Source organism: Staurois parvus, unplaced genomic scaffold, assembly GCF_062004578.1.
Source record: "Staurois parvus isolate SC_StPar_1 unplaced genomic scaffold, SC_StPar_1.0 ptg000287l, whole genome shotgun sequence".
NCBI classification, from domain to species: domain Eukaryota; kingdom Metazoa; phylum Chordata; class Amphibia; order Anura; family Ranidae; genus Staurois; species Staurois parvus.
Window position 1 is genome coordinate 11,086,979 of NW_028318083.1, and position 16,159 is coordinate 11,103,137.

At 39.6% G+C, this 16,159-nt stretch overlaps 1 protein-coding gene across 2 annotated transcripts in view; it reads left to right on the forward strand.

Moving 5' to 3' along the window:
• Window positions 1–16,159, forward strand: part of KIAA0319 (KIAA0319 ortholog) — an 89,272-nt gene that overhangs the window by 55,992 nt on the left and 17,121 nt on the right. For both annotated transcript variants that reach the window (XM_089682244.1, XM_089682245.1), the window contains exons 12-13: window positions 3,925–4,057; window positions 7,204–7,352. In XM_089682244.1, the coding sequence (XP_089538370.1) occupies window positions 3,925–4,057; window positions 7,204–7,352 (282 nt within the window). The remainder of the gene's footprint in view (window positions 1–3,924; window positions 4,058–7,203; window positions 7,353–16,159) is intronic.

Sequence of the window (16,159 nt, forward strand, 5' to 3'; positions counted from 1 at the left end):
CCCAAAACAGGAATGGTTTTACAGGTGGAGGCCACAGACATTTTTTTCCCTACTCATATTTTATGACTGTTTTTCACTAGTTTTGCATTTGGCTAGGGTCTGTGTCACTACTGGTAGCATGAGGCGATACCTGGACCCTACAGAGGTTGCACAGGCAGTCCAACTCCTCCAGGATGGCCCATTGCCAGAAGGTTTGCTGTGTTTCCCAGCACTGTCTCAAGAGCATGGAGGAGTTTCCAGTGGACAGGCAGTTACTCTAGTAGAGCTGGACAGGGCTGTAGAAAGTCCTTAATGCATCAGCAGGACCGGTATCTGCTCCTTTATGCAAGCAGGAACAGGATGAGCACTGCCAGAGCCATTATACCGAAAGAGGGGGAAAATCTGTCCCAATGTGCCAGTTATAGACTCATATTGCTATTAAATACAGATCTAAAATTATATGCAAACGTTTTAGCAAATAGGGTGAAAGAGTTGATGTCGGAGTGGATTCATTTAGATCAGTTGGGTTTTATCCCAGGCAGAGAGGGAAGGATAATGAAGATAATGGATTGAGATCATTATTGCTTTTGCAAAAAAGTAAGAATGAAAATTATCCAGCATTAGTTCTGTCAATTGATGCCGAAAAAAAAGCCTTTGATAGGGTGGATTGGGGATTTATGTTTGACACATTGGAAGTTTTGGGAATTGGACCTAAAATGACACAATGGATTAAAATGTTATATAGTTTCCCAACAGCAGCAGTCAAGGTTAATGGCTCGCTGTAACAGCCCTTTAAAATGTATAATGGAACTAGACAGGGATGTCCACTCTCTCCCTTACTTTTTGCCATGTCATTGGAACTGCTATTGGCGACTGTACGAAGGAATATAGATGTAAAAGGAATTTTGATAGGGGATGTGGAGCATAAGGTAGCGGCTTATGCAGACGGCATGTTAGTTTATATAGTAAATCCTAGAGTAACCTAATGAAAATTCTAAAAGGTTATGGAGAACTATCAAACTTGAAAATTAACCCCACGAACGCAGAGATATTAAATATCAATGTTTTGAAGACAGATAAACAGGTATTACAGAAAGCTTTTCCCTTTGTATGGAGGGAAAAGGATTTGAGTTATTTAGGCATAATGCTAACCCCCTCTTTATAGAACATATATCAGACAAACTACATTCCATTAATAAATGAGTTGAAGGATGATCTGAGAAAAATATCCATTGGATCAATCCCTTGGAATGGCCGTATAAATCTGTTTACCGGGGTCATTCTTTGAGACAATAAAAAAGACGATAGTTAAATATATATGGGCAAATAAAAGACCAAGAGTTAGTTATGAGGTATTGTGTAAAGATAGAAGTAATAGGGGCCTAAATGCGTCAGAATTTAGTAGATATTATTGTGCGATGTTGCTTTCACGAATAGCAAATTTATAACTCATGGGGGAAAATTTGGGTAATGGTGAGTCACAGTTAGATAAGATTATTTGGCTTCTACAACAGTTTAAAAATGTTTCTGAAAATACAAGCACTTTAACACAAAATGTTTTTAGGATATGGGATAGAATTCATAAACAAAGGGGATGGGAGTATAATTCACTGCTAATACCATTGGGGAGAACATTTCAGGTAAATGGATAAAAGATAGAAATGCACGTTAAAAGATATTACTGATAAAGGGGATCTGTGCACTTTTATAGATTTAAAAAATTAAAAAGGAAACATTTTATGTTAGATGAGTGTTAAGACATTTTGTTGCAGTGCTACCGCAGTCACTAAAATCGACAGAGGACATGTATCCATTCTAACAATTTTTTAGTATGGATATAATGTGAAAACATTCTTTACTTCTTGCATATATAAGATTCTTACTGCTATATCTGGAATTGTTCCTCCACCGTTTTTAGAATAGTGGGAAAAGGAATTAGGAACAAAATTAAATGAACAAGAAAAAAGAAAATATTTAATTTAGCACATGGTGCAGTGGATATGAATACAGTAGAAATTAATTATAAATGTTTAGTAAGATGGTATACTACACCAAGTATGGCACATAATCAACAAATAAAGAATTCATCTTTATGTTGGAGGGGGTGTGGGAAGAAAGGAACAATTGCACACATATGGTGGGATTGTCCTGAAATACATTAATTTTGGCAGGGAACAATTCAACAAATACAGGAAATAACAGGGATTAGAGTACTGAAGGATCCCTGGGTTTGTTTATTTCATAATACTGATCTCACAGTGAAACATTATAAGAACATGACGATATTTCACTTAATAAATGTGGGGAAAGGATTGATTCCTAAATTCTGGCAGGCTCAAGAAACCCCGAAAATTAAGGATTGGATAATTAGAGTGGAGTTTATATACAGGAAGGAGGAATTACTGTATATCATACTGGAGAGGATAAAATTGAAAAATGTAAGAATACTTGGGACAGATGGACAGTTTTTAAAACATCTAGGAGATATTTAGAATTGATCGGAGAGTAAAAGAAGGGTTAAGATAGGATAGGAAAGATGGTTCTTCTAGTCTTTGATAGGTAGGGAAGGAGATTGGAGTGAATTAAAAAGAGGTTAGGAATAAAATACTGGAACAGGAAGAAAGAGGTTTAAAGTAGGAGGTGACCAAATGGGGGGAGGTGGGAGAGAAGGAATGGGACTATGTAACAATTTTGCTATGGAGATTGTATGATTTTAATGTGTGGAAAATTGTTGTATTTATAATATAAAAAAAAAAAATTAGGAGCATGCCCTGACGTTGTCAGGTATGCATACAGGCACATGGGGGCCATACAAACTACTGAGTACCATTTTGAATTGCTGCAATGAAATTCCAGAAAAATGGACTAGCCTGCTGCATCATTTTTCATTTTGATTTTCAGGGTGTCTTTGAATTCAGTCCTCTGTAAGTTGATAATTTTCATTTCCATCAAACGATGGGGGATCCTTACGTACATAACACATTACCCAGTCCATATCAGTATAGATATCCAGCATGACATTTTTCCCCATTGAGATCTGATGTGTTTTCAAAGTGTTCCTTTAATTTTTTTGAGCAGTGTAGTTAGATAACTAACTGCTGTATGCTTTTAAAATTACATTTATTTTTCTACAAGTCTTTATTTAACATACAAGTTGCTAAACCATCTTTAGTGTGAACCTATAAACCATTTAAAAATTTTAAAATGGAATGCTCTGGGCTAGAGTGGGCATAGTGCCTGCCCACCTTACTGCACTGTGCCCAGTGAGACTACCCCCATTGGCCAAGTTGCTGGTAGTTGGACAGGGCTTACGTCAGAAGGCATGGAATTGGAATCCCTAGTAGTAAAGTAAAGTCAAAATCAGAGGGGGCAAAATACCAGGGTTTTTTGGCTAGTGAATGTAGTAGAGAGGGTTTTTTTGGTTATCGCTGCTCTTGAAAAAGTTTTCGTTTTAAACATTTAAAATAGCAAGATCCCTTTAAGGGTCCCATAAATAGTCCATGCAGATTAAGTTTAGTTATACTCCGTCTACAGTTATGTACTTGTGTATCATCCAAAATTGACATCACAGCAAATTTCATGCCATTGGGTTTTTTTGGCATGAAGAACTTTGTTACTGTATGTAGTAAAATCATCTTTATGTGCCTATGGTTGTTGCCTAGTTGCTTCATTTCTCTCTCCCAAACCTTAAGTTTGGCTGCTATGAACACTTTCAAGAACATTTAAGAATACATGTTTGGTTCATACTAAACATGGTCTAAGTGAGCTGGATCCTGACATTACAGACTGTTCAAGAGACTAATATTATGTTAGAAATGTAAATTCTTCTTTTTTTCCAAATGTTATTGGCTGTTTCAGGATCCCAGGTTTCCCATATAGGTAACACACCTCATAAAGAGATGGCTATCACTCTCATGGTAATTTACTTATATTTTATTGCTTCAGAAAATAATAGTCCACCAGTAGCAGAAGCTGGGCCAGATAAAGAACTGACTTTTCCTGTGGAACCTACAACACTAGATGGAAGCAGAAGTAAAGATGACCACGGCATTGTGTCCTATGAATGGGAGAACATCAGGTAGTAGCTTAATAAAGTAGCAGAATTGAGAGAAAAGAATCATCAAAAGATAATCCAAGACTAATATTATCTATGATCTCTGTACAGTTAAAGAATTATGTGAATACACAAAGACAACTAGTTTTTAGCTGGTAGTAATAAAGACATTGGTTCTGTTGCACCATTAACATGAAGGATCCCTCTGCCTTGTCGTCCATATCTCCTCTAGTTTGTAAGAGAAAATACTGTATAGTGTATGTTCAGTAAGCATTGATTTGGAGTTATCATTGTATATTATATGGAACATCCAAAAATGGTAATTATGCCAAAGGAGAACAATAAAAAATATACCTTTTTTGTTTTGAATTTTTTGTGAAAATAGCAGTGGACCTCTTGGAATGTGAGGGTGCCTAGGCACTGCTTTCACAGCAGCTTCATAGCTATATATTTGCAATGTGGGCTCTAAGACACTGCTGCTTCAATCTTATGAAATTTCATGATGTGCTACTTATTGTTTTGCTTGCTGAAAGCTTAGCGGAAGAATAGCCCTGCCTCTACCAATTGGCTACCTCCACATATAGACATGGTACAGAACAAGGCACGGTGAGCCAGTAATGTGGAATGATCAGCTGCTGGTAGGGCACATTCCAAAATTCAGTTCCTTTTTAAATGTTGAAGTTTGAAGATAAGCCACTAGAATTATTCTATCTCTCTATCAACAGCTATTAAGTCTATTTGTCTAACACGGATTGCATTGTTTTTGGCTCAAAGACTGATTGTGAGAATACATCTGGTCATAGATGGTTTGAATCTAGGCAGGTTCAGCAGGGACAGGCCGAGACTCGATCCATGTAAGGACAGGCTGATTGTACCTAAATCGATCCATCAATCGACTTGGGCACAACCAGCATGTCAGATTTTTACATGTGATTATTGCCAGTGGCTATAGCCACTATCAATAATCACTGTATTCTCCTGGCAGGGACAGCTCCCCATGTCCCCCCACCAGAAAAACACAATAGCTTCTGACTGTGTTGATGGGGGAATCGAGTGATAGCAGAAAAGAAAATCACATCATCTATGGCCTGCCTAAGGCAGCCCATACATTTATAATTTTTCAACCAGCGGGTTAAATGGAAAAAAAATCTTATTTCTCCATCCACACATTCAAGGTGGATGGGGGAATCCTTCCTGCTATGCTATTGTATTTTAACAGCAGGGAGACTTCCCCGCCATCAGAATGCAATGATCAGTGTTGCTGGCTATCAGTAGATCAACTTGTGTACAATCAGCCTGTCCATACATGGATCAAAATTTGGCTGGTCCCTGTCACGATCGCAAGATCGCCGCCACCAACATGCGACAATTTCACGACCGCAACCATCAATACATCACGATCGCGACGTCAGACCCCAGACCTTCTCACCAAACTCATGACCGAAGGACTGGCCAATCCAGACCGTGATGTGATCTGCGTAACAATGCCACACTCAGCTTCGCCCTGCACAATGATTATCCAGCTAATGGAACGCAATCGACGCACCGGCAGCCTGAATGCGCTTGTTACTGGGTCGGGTTAATTACGCAACTAACCCTTAACACTGCCACCACCCCTTTTTGTACAGAGAAAGGGGAAACTCTCTTTATCAAATATACACTGTAATGGTTGAAAAGTCGCCTGTCCAATACGGTCACCACAGGACGATTGGGCAGAGGATTAAACAAACACAGTAGCGTCTCTTCAAAAGGCAGGAATTCGTAAATTGCAATTAAGTGCTTTAGAAACAGTTTAACACTTTCAGAAAGAAAGATTTATTACTAAAAGAGTCAAACAGGTGCAATAAAATATTTACAGAAAAAAGATGTAACTAAGATATATATATATACATACAAAGGACCATAGCAGAGCAAGGAGATAATAGGGAGAAGTTAAAGGGTTAAGTTACTTGCCATTTAAGCCTTTGAGGTAAGCAGATCCAAGTTGCAGAGCGAAAGGGTCTTTGATCTCCCGCTGTTATGATGGAAAGATAGGAGATGTGTTCAACTTTTTTTTCTAAGCCTACTAGCCTGTTTTTTAAAGTTCCCCAGCAGGGGGGTGGTTCTGGGTAACTGGCCAATACTCTGTTTAGGGCAGGATCCTGGGGCAGAGGTTACAATCTCTTTCAACTCCTGGGAGAAGCTGTCTTATCTCTGTTAGGAGGTGCGAGTTTACACAGGCTTTTGGACAGCCTGTCTCTGAGAGGCTCTGTCTCTATGGGGGGGTTTTGTAGCTCTGGGCCCCCTGCTGCTCTACCTGCCAGTGACTTTTACCACACACACATCTGTCACTGTGCCTCTCAGGAAGGGAGGGGGAAGGAGAATAAAGGATAAATTAATACTTTTAATAAAAAGGGGGACTCTGCGTCCATCTCTGATGAGCAAGTTTGGTACAGTCCCTGCTAAACCAGGCGAATTTCGATCCATGTGTGTCCAGCTTAAAAATAATTAAAAAATATTGCTGCTCTAATGTGTATATATACAGCATATATTTAATTACAAATTATACAATAAACACATTTTTACACCATAAACACGTAGTGATATACTGTATATTAGTTACATGAAGCTGACCTCTATTGTACAGGAACCCAGGAAAAATTTATTTTTTTCAGGTGGACATTTGAAAATTAAATTAAAAATACACTTCTGATTTTAATGATGATCCTTCCCATGACTAAAACTTTAACTGGGTTCTTTATTAGCCGAAAGACAAAATTATTGGAAAAAATTGTGTCTTTGACCACTGCACCAATAGATTCCATTATTTTTTTTTTTAAAAAGAGCAAGTTAGAGAATGAAAATAATTCTAGAAGTAAACACTTTTCAAGCCATTTTGATAAATGTGTATGTGGAGATCCAGGGGCGGACTGACAACTCATGGGGCCCCCGGGCAATAGGGGATCATGGGGCCCCTGTGTGCTTGCCCAAACTCAAAAAAGCCTATGAAAAAGGTACCAGGGGCATCTCATGGGGCCCCCTACTGACCCCGGGCCCTCGGGCAGTGCCCGAGTTTCCAAATGGTCAGTCCGCCCCTGTGGAGATCACAATAGTAAAAACGCTGTCTTGAAAAGGGATTAATCCACATTTATTTTGCTGTTGTTTTAACATAAGTTTGTCCCTTTTTACAGTGGGCCCACCACAGTGACAATTCAAAACAGTGATAAACCAGTGGCTGTTGTTTCTGATCTACACATTGGAACATACCACTTTCGTTTGACAGTCCAAGACCAGCAAGGGTTAACCAGCACAGCTGCTGTCTCCATCACAGTTAAAGAAGGTAACTACTATCGGTCATATCCCATTACAATCAAGGCGTGCTAATGACTAGACAAAGGCTGTGCCTCTGTAACTGCTGATGTACAAGATGCCACACAATGTACAATATTATCTCAATGATATTATCCTGAAAGAACATGACTTCAGTTGTCCCTCTCTCTTCTGAGCATTTTTTCCTTGAGCAGAAAGTTAGGTAGGAAGCAAATAACATCATGGTGTGGTCATTCTTCACCATTTCTTGGCCTGAGAGTTTATTGTTCTAGGGCAGGGGTCTCCAAACTTTCAAAACAAAGGGCCAGTTTACTGCCCTTCAAACCTTAGAGGGGCCGGACTTTGGCCAGGTGAAGTAGAAAATGCCCTGGCATCGATGGGAGGAAACGATGTCATAGACTTGGTGGTCAGTGGGAGTAAAGAAAATTACATCATTGGTTTCAGTGGGAGCCATAGTGCCCCATCATTGGTGTCAATGGAAGGAATAGTGCCCGATCATTGGTGTCAGTGGGAGGAATAGTGTCCCATCCTTGGTGTCAGTCGGAGGAATAGTGTCCAAACCTTGGCATCTATGGGAGGAATAGTGTCCAATCTTTGGTGTCAGTTGGAGGCATAGTGCCCCATTATTGGTGTCAGTGGCAGGAATAGTGCCCCATCATTGATGTCAGTGGGAGGAATAGTGCCCCATCATTGATATCAGTGGGAGGAATAGTGTCCCATCGTTGGTGTCAGTAGGAGGAATATTGCCTCATATCAGTGGAAAGAATAGTGCCCCAAGGGCCAGAAAAAGGCAAGCAGCGGGCCACATCTGGCTTGCAGACCGCAGTTTGGAGTCCCCTGTTTTATGGGGTTGTTAAAGATAGACTAAACCAAGCTTCAGCTGATCAGTCTGAATTGAATTAGGACTGATTTCTTCAGTTTTGTTTCTACCAGTTCTTCTTCCAGTCAACAGCTGAATCCTAACATCATTCAGTTCTGAGACTCTATGTATATATGTTATGCATGCATGAACTATTATCCAATGCATCTAGATACCAACCTATATGAATTAAAAGGACCTTATGGACCTATGGTTTTTTTTGGAGCTTTGACATGATTGCATCTATGGTCTTCCTGGAAGTCTCTTTTCGACTCTGTTAGACCCACAGTCAGGCTGTCATGAACGGGATTAGGAACCAGACTGGCTAACCAGAGAACAGCAGCTGGGGCAGTGAGTTACAAAATCCACAGAGAGCTCAGACTGCCCCTTGATTAGAGAAGGTGGGAGCCTATAGAAGGGCTGAGGTGCAGTGTCTAGGGCACAGTCTATTCTTCATCAGAATTCCTGGAAGTGGATGAGTCTGGTTGCTGATGGATCCCAGGTTTTTGGCCCACTGACTCACCCAGGCAAGCAGGCATTGGAGTACGAATAAGCAGGGTAGAGTCTCTTGTAGCACAAGGGTTCTGAGAACATAGGACTGAATCAAGATGCAGGGCTGGTAAGTGTTGCTGAACAGAGGCAGGAGCGCACAGGGTTACTAGAACAGAGTACAGGCTGAAGTGCATGAGATTACACTGGAGCAGGGTACAGGCTGGAGTGCACAGGGGTAATGGAGCAGGGAACAAGCCAGAGTAAAGGGAGTCACGATGAAGCCAGGTGCAGGTTTTCAGGACACGATAGGCACACAGAAGCTGGGAACACTGGGAATTGCTAGGATCCAAAGGAAATGGTTACACTGGGAATGGCTGGAATACACTGGAGCTAAGCACAGGCTGGAATACACGGGCACTGGGGAACAATGAAGCAGTACTGGGTGGCGCTGGGGATCACAGGGGAAGTCACCAGAAAACACAGGGAGATGGTCTGCTAGTATGACGACATGTTGCTCGAAAACAGAGTAAGCCACATGCTAGCCCTTTAGGACAACATTTCCTCTGTGACTGGCTGCATGAAGCTGGTGGTAAGACACATCACTGGAACATAAAACAGGTGAGTGTGACACCCGGGGTCTTTATTGGTTTTACATTGGTTGCAATTAATTAATCAATCAATCAGGAGAGTTATCATTGGGGATTGTCTGCGTTTTTTGGCACAATATGCCCATATGTTGTTGGGTAGTCTGATCTGCAGAGTCTACATTATCTTTTTTTTTGGCAGAAGTGATTGCATAATGGAACTGTAAACCTCCTGTAGGTTTAGCCTTTCACTTCACTACATCTTGGCAATGTCCCAGCTCAGCCAAGCACCTTGCTATTTCTGTGGTTTCAGAATTTAGGCAGCATGACCAGTTTGTTAGATTTAGTAACTCCACAGACCCCACAGCCATAGGTCATAATCAGGCACCTATTTGCCCCATGTCACTGAACATGAAAAACAGGTGAGTGTCAGCTTTAAAACTTCTAACAATGTGAAGGCAACCTGACATGATAGGAGAAAGAGATGATGAGAATCATATAGTACAGTGTTTTAAAATAAAAGCTAGGACTTTGTAGGATTAAGGGTTTTAAGTTAAACATTTTTGTAAGGAGATTAGAAGTAACGAACAAATATATTTATTGTTATGTGTTACTGCACATGACTACTTTTAGAGGAACATATGCTGTTGGATCGAACAGAGTTCATTAGATGTCATGCCATGTTTATTTTGTGCTTTGTTGAGCGCTCCCAGTACCAATGCATCAAATTAATTATTTGATCCATAACATTATGTATAAGCACACAGTGGCTGAACCGCTCTGTTGAAATAATGGCAACAGTCCTGGTAAATGTAGTAGAACCCCCCCCCCCATCCTTGATATAGGAATTATAATATGACATAAAGCCAAAACATTGGGTAATACTACTGATACATTGACCTCACCTAATACATCTCCCTTGTAGAACACACACTTTAAAACATTGCAGATACACTATGGTAGGGTGGAGAGGGAGCACATATATCCATTGCTTACTGTATATGATAATGGCACAACAATTGTGTCTTTTGAACACCTGAAAAATAACTCTCACTCTTCCACATGCTTTCAGTGCCTAATGTGGGTCACAGACTCTGAAAATATAAGTCTCCGCCCTTTATTACCACACTTAAAATCTATTTAAAAACAGGTGACAAACATACAATATATCCCTGCTCCTTTTGGTTTCAGTGGTTCAAGGACATACCTTTCCTAACAAAAACAGACTTTGAGGAAGTGGGGGAAACCTTCTTTTCTACAGTTATCCATACCATACCCTAAACTTTTATTTTCAATTTCATCCATAGATTACCCTATACTCTCTAATTTACAAATTGGAAATCAACCACCCATCCCAATGTTTGTTCTGAAATACCAGCAGATAGTAATTAATGTTTTTTGGTCATGTTCCAAAAAATACAACCTTCCTGATAACAGCTCTGGGCTGTAGCCTCCCTGGCGGTATTCCCGAGTGTAGCTCGGGGTAAAGTTTCAGTACCACAAGCGGTAACCCCGAGCTTCACTCGGGCTTACCATGCGGCGCTGCTCCGGGATCTGTTCTTCTCTTACCTTGTCCTGTCCTCCCGCAATGTCCCTCTTGCAGTGTCCCCTGTAATGTCCTCCGGTGGATGTCGGGACGTAGGGGGGCGAAACGGCGGGAAATTTGAAAATGACAAAAAGTGACATTCACTAAAATCACATAGTAAAACATTCCTGTATCAAACCATTTCACATCCATTTTGTCCCTAGTGCTTTGTCCTGTGCCCTGCCTACATTTTTACTGTTCTTTCTGCCTGGAAACAGAGAAATGTCCATGGCATCCAGAAAGCGTCCCTTTAGGTCAAAAGCGGTTTTAGACCAGCTAGAGAACAGCGATAGTAAATCAGAACCACTTGCAGAATTGAGTGATAATTATTCATGGGGAAATTTGTCATCAGACACTGAAAACGACTTTGCGACTTTGCTCAGTGATGTGCAAACTTGGCGCTCTATTTCAAATTTCAGTGTTTTTGGTTTGATTATATTATTGAATTAAATTTATTATTATATTATTTTGTATGATTATTTATTAAATTATAATTTATGATTTAGTGTTTGAAATTTTAACATACCTGGGATGTTTACTAGACTCTTGTTCGGACAGATTTCAGTGAGTTATTTATAAAAATTACAGGCCTACAATAAAAAAAATACATATTTCAATGCAAAAAAATGTACCGCTTTGAGCACAGAAATATGGACATAATCAGACCGCTAGGGAGGTTAATCTGCCATACCTTCTAAAAATGTAATTGCTCACTATAGTGCAAAATTACATATTGGGAACACTCTAAACAGCCAAAAAGATTCTATGCCAGAAAAGTAATGTATCTTAAAGGAAAAGATACCTCCACACCAGATTTAAGGACTTTTGTTACGATCATTAAGTACAAACAAACTGAAATCAGTAGAACTTACCAACCTAAGTTTGACAAAATATGAAGGCTGTCCCAAATTTGGTTTTTTTGTTTCTTACCTGTAATGTTGCTTACTATATGCCAGTTATTGCATTTCAACCTCTTTCACATTTGTGGGTTATAGGGAAGAAAAACCAAAGACTAATAGGTGAATGTGTGAGTTCATGCAGTAAATGCACGACGCTTCAATATGTAATCGGTATTGTTTTCTTTATTATTTCCGATTGCTGTAACTCATTTATAAATAAAAATGTGTGTGCACATAGCTCGTTAGGTAATTATAGTCAATCAATTTTTAATTTATGCTCTATCACAGTTAGTTTGAGTCAGAGTGAAGTAGAGACATATGTTACTGAAATATTTACTACTTCCCCATTGTAATAGAGATGCTGGGTGCAATAACTAAAAACAAGTCATATACACGCACACAATCAACATGTCATGCAGGTACCTTTTAATCAGCATTTAAACCATTACATATTCTACGCATGTGAAAGACCATCTACCAAATGAACACCTGCCTTGGCACATCATAGCATTTTCCCGGCACTCCAAGAAATAACAGAATCCAACTGCAATATTTTTGTACTGTCAAAACCTCCACTTTTATTATCACATGACACACAGGAGGATATATCTTATAGTCATCACAATCTGCATAATAACATACACCAGTAAGAGTTTGAGCATTACAGCATGAAATAGACACATCATTTGACAGCATCACAGCATAGAATTAATACACTGCCAAAGCTATGTTAGAAGTTGGGAGGAACAAATCCCATTGGAACCAAACTGCCCAGGGGGTCACGGGGAAGTCATAGGCGCGACCAGTCGATGAGCCCATATAGTCTTGGCAAAAATCCCAGCATCACAGCGTCTTCTGGCCACTAAGGGGGGGCTTCTACTGGTCTTGCCCAGACCTCCACCTTATAAACCAATTTTCTGGAAGCTGTCCAATAGTGGGCAGCACCACACCCACCACAGGAGGAGCTAGCAGAAGGGTTCCGTGAGGATAACAGAGTCACGTTCAACCACCATATTCATTATCTGAAAAGTCACACTTTTGCTTCTTATCTACCCCAAAACCTCTTCTCATCTCCCCCAGACTTACGGATTTCTAACTTAGATGTCTTTAAAGAGGTTTTTATCTCCTAATGTGAGGTTAGTAGATGTCATAAACACGTTTCAGTCCATAAACAAGTTTTTTATCTTCCTCTCATCAGAATATCTTGTGACTTTGTTCCTATGACCTAGAGAAATGACACATCAGTCACCTCTCATGCCCCAGGCATTTGAACAACAATGCTTTATTGTAAAAATTACCCAAGAAACAAAGGGTCCAAGGCCAACACATTTCATAGGCATTACACCCATAAAGCAGTCTCTTTTACAAAGCCTCTAAAAATGAAGAGATCTTGCTTAAGGCTAGGTTCACACCTATGCAATTTGCATTTGATCCCTTCCTGCAGTGCTTTGTGTTTTTTGCACGTGTTTTTGATGCGTTTTTATGTGTTTTGTGGTTTGCATTTTTTCCAACTTGTTGCTGGGCAGATTAAAATGCAAAATACATCAAAATGCACTAAATGCTTTTCTGCAGCATCCCCATTGAAGTCTATTAAACCAAAAACACAATGTTTTTGCTTTTTAAAAAGTCCCTAACCCTTTCCAAATAAAGAATCAGGTGAAAACGCAGAAATGTTGAACCTGTCTCATAGGAAATCATGTTAAATGGACTGCTGCGCGTTTCTGCAAAAAGCAATGGAAAACGCATTAGGTGTGAACCTAAACTAAAGGGTAACTCCACTTTGTTGTTGAAAAAATAGCAAATAAATGTTATTAAAAATTTAATTTCCTTTTCTAGCAGTTCTCATGTTCTGTAAAATGCAATATGGCTACTTGGAGGTGTTCTGTACACAAAATGTCATTTCCTGCTTATGTGATTGGCTCAGTGATTTTCCCAGAAGTATATACTAAGATACAAGTCAGATTTCAAGCATCCCCTGCAACAAAAATGCCATTTTTAGTGAGATACCCCTGAAGGGAAATCACATCTAAAGGGATGCAGACCTCGCAATTTTCCTCATTAGAGCCCTGCAGTTGCAGCAGCTGATTGATAATTAGGAATCACTCCCATTCCCATTAATTTGGCACATGGACACAGACAAAATCCATCTCTTTCTTCAGAATAACAAAAGGTAGGAGTCTACAAAAAAGTGTGTTCAAATTATTGCAATGTATATAGATCGGCCAGAGGGGAATGTTTTTTTCTCACTAAAAGTGGAGCTATGTATTTGTGCAAGCTAATAAACAATATCCTCAAATACAATGCAATACGACAGTTGTTCATAACCCTTTGGAAAATGTATTGTTGTTACTTTAAATTCCATTATCAGGGATTGGGGTGCTTACTGTTGGGAACAGATTGCCAAAGGGCATCTGGAATTTACTTGCTTCTTCAACAGATTTCACCATTGCTGACTTTTCAAAAATTTTTTGAGGCAATCACAAGTCAGTTTGAATATGTTATTGTAGTCTCTTGTACCATAGAAACATAGAATAATGATATGAAATAAAACCAAGTGGTTCATTGAGTCTTTTTTTAAAATATTTATACTTTTTTTTAAATTTTTGGTTTAATTTTTTTTTGCTTGTGTCATCCTTAAGCCTGGTACACACTAGCAGTTTTTTTTTGTTCAACCCAGCAAGATGAACAAAAAAAACTGCAGAGCTCAGGAGGAGCCACTGTACTGAAAAACAATGTTAGTATAGCGATCTCCTCTGCTGAGCTATTGTGTTCTAACAGGGGGAGGGCCCTTCGCCAGAATACACTGTTCAGCACTCTCAGCCATTGGCTCAGAGCACTGATCGGATGCCGATCGGCAGACCTTTTTTGGTCAAGCCCCTTCTGCAGAAGCTGGCAAGTCAGGATGACGAGCAGGAGATTAAGGAACATCTGTTCTCCAATCCCCTTGGCTGTCACTAAACCTGCTCTGGTTCAGAGCTGTCAGATCCCGGCCGATAGTGACTAAGTTAGGAGCGGATCGGAGACTCTTTTTTTTTTTTTCCCCTGAACTTGGGCACAGTGCAAGGAGGACATCAGGGGTTTAATAGGTTTTGAAAGTATAGCCTATCTACATACTGTATTTGGGTGTCATAGTTTGTCTCCATTTCACAGATGCATGCAATTTTGAGGCTTGACATGTTTGGTATCTATTCACTCAGCACAGTTTTATATTTTGTGGCACAAAATATAATTTTATTTTATTTTTTACTGAAAATATAGTTAAGCAAAATACTGTGTAACATAATGTTTGCATTCATAAAATATAAAAATATTTTTACTTGGCACATGCACATTTTATTATGTCTGTGAAATATGAAAAAAATGATCTTGTACCAGAAAGATTAACATATAAATATCTGATAGACATTACAATAACTGTGTTTATATGGGAAGCACACAAAGCATATAGTTGTGTTCAAACGTTTGCATACCCTTGGAGAATTGGCAATATACAGTACAATATGTTCCATTTTTAACCACTTGCCCTCCTGAGGATTTACCCCCCTTCATGACCAGGCCATTTTTAGCGTTATGGCGGTGCGTTACTTTAACTGAAAATTGCGCGGTCATGCAATGCTGCACCCAAATGAAATTTACGTCCTTTTTTTCCCCACAAATTGAGCTTTCTTTTGGTGGTATTTGATTGCCTGTGCCTCAGGCTGCAGATCCTTTTGGAAAGTGCAGTACTACTTACACATGTGCAATGGGAAGCTGGATGTGAAGCACCAGGACTTCACAGCCGGCTGTAAGTAGCTGATTCTACTACAGTATGATACAGTGCACACAGTGGCCAAATCACTTAGTAACGGAAATAGTTTGTTTGGGCCAGTTTGGACTTCAGCTTTAAATTCAAATAGACCTTGTTGGCCATTGAATACCTGGGAACTCTCATTTTGGCCAACTTGAAAGGCATATTCTCCTTTAATTTCCCACTACTTCTCCAAAAAAGTAAAACTATTACTAGCAGAGTGGAATACAGAATTATTTACCTGCTGTGGACACTGTAACACTATCAAAATGGCAATCCTTCCCAAATTTCTATATCTTCTACAGTCTTCCATATCCCATCCTCCCTCCTCAGAAAGTCAACACTACATTCACTAGGTTTGTATGGGCAAACAAACATCCTAGATTCAAACACTCTTAATTGACATTACCCAAAACTTACAGGGATAATGCCCTACCTTAAATAATTACATACAACTCTGCCCGTCAATTAGTAATGCTACATGATTAGTGCAGACATGCCCACCTTAAACATTTTCTGACTTCCTCCTCAACAGGTTACCTTGGTGTGCTCACCACATCCCTACACTTCAAAACTATATCCTATCATTGAGCAATCCATTGGCATATATT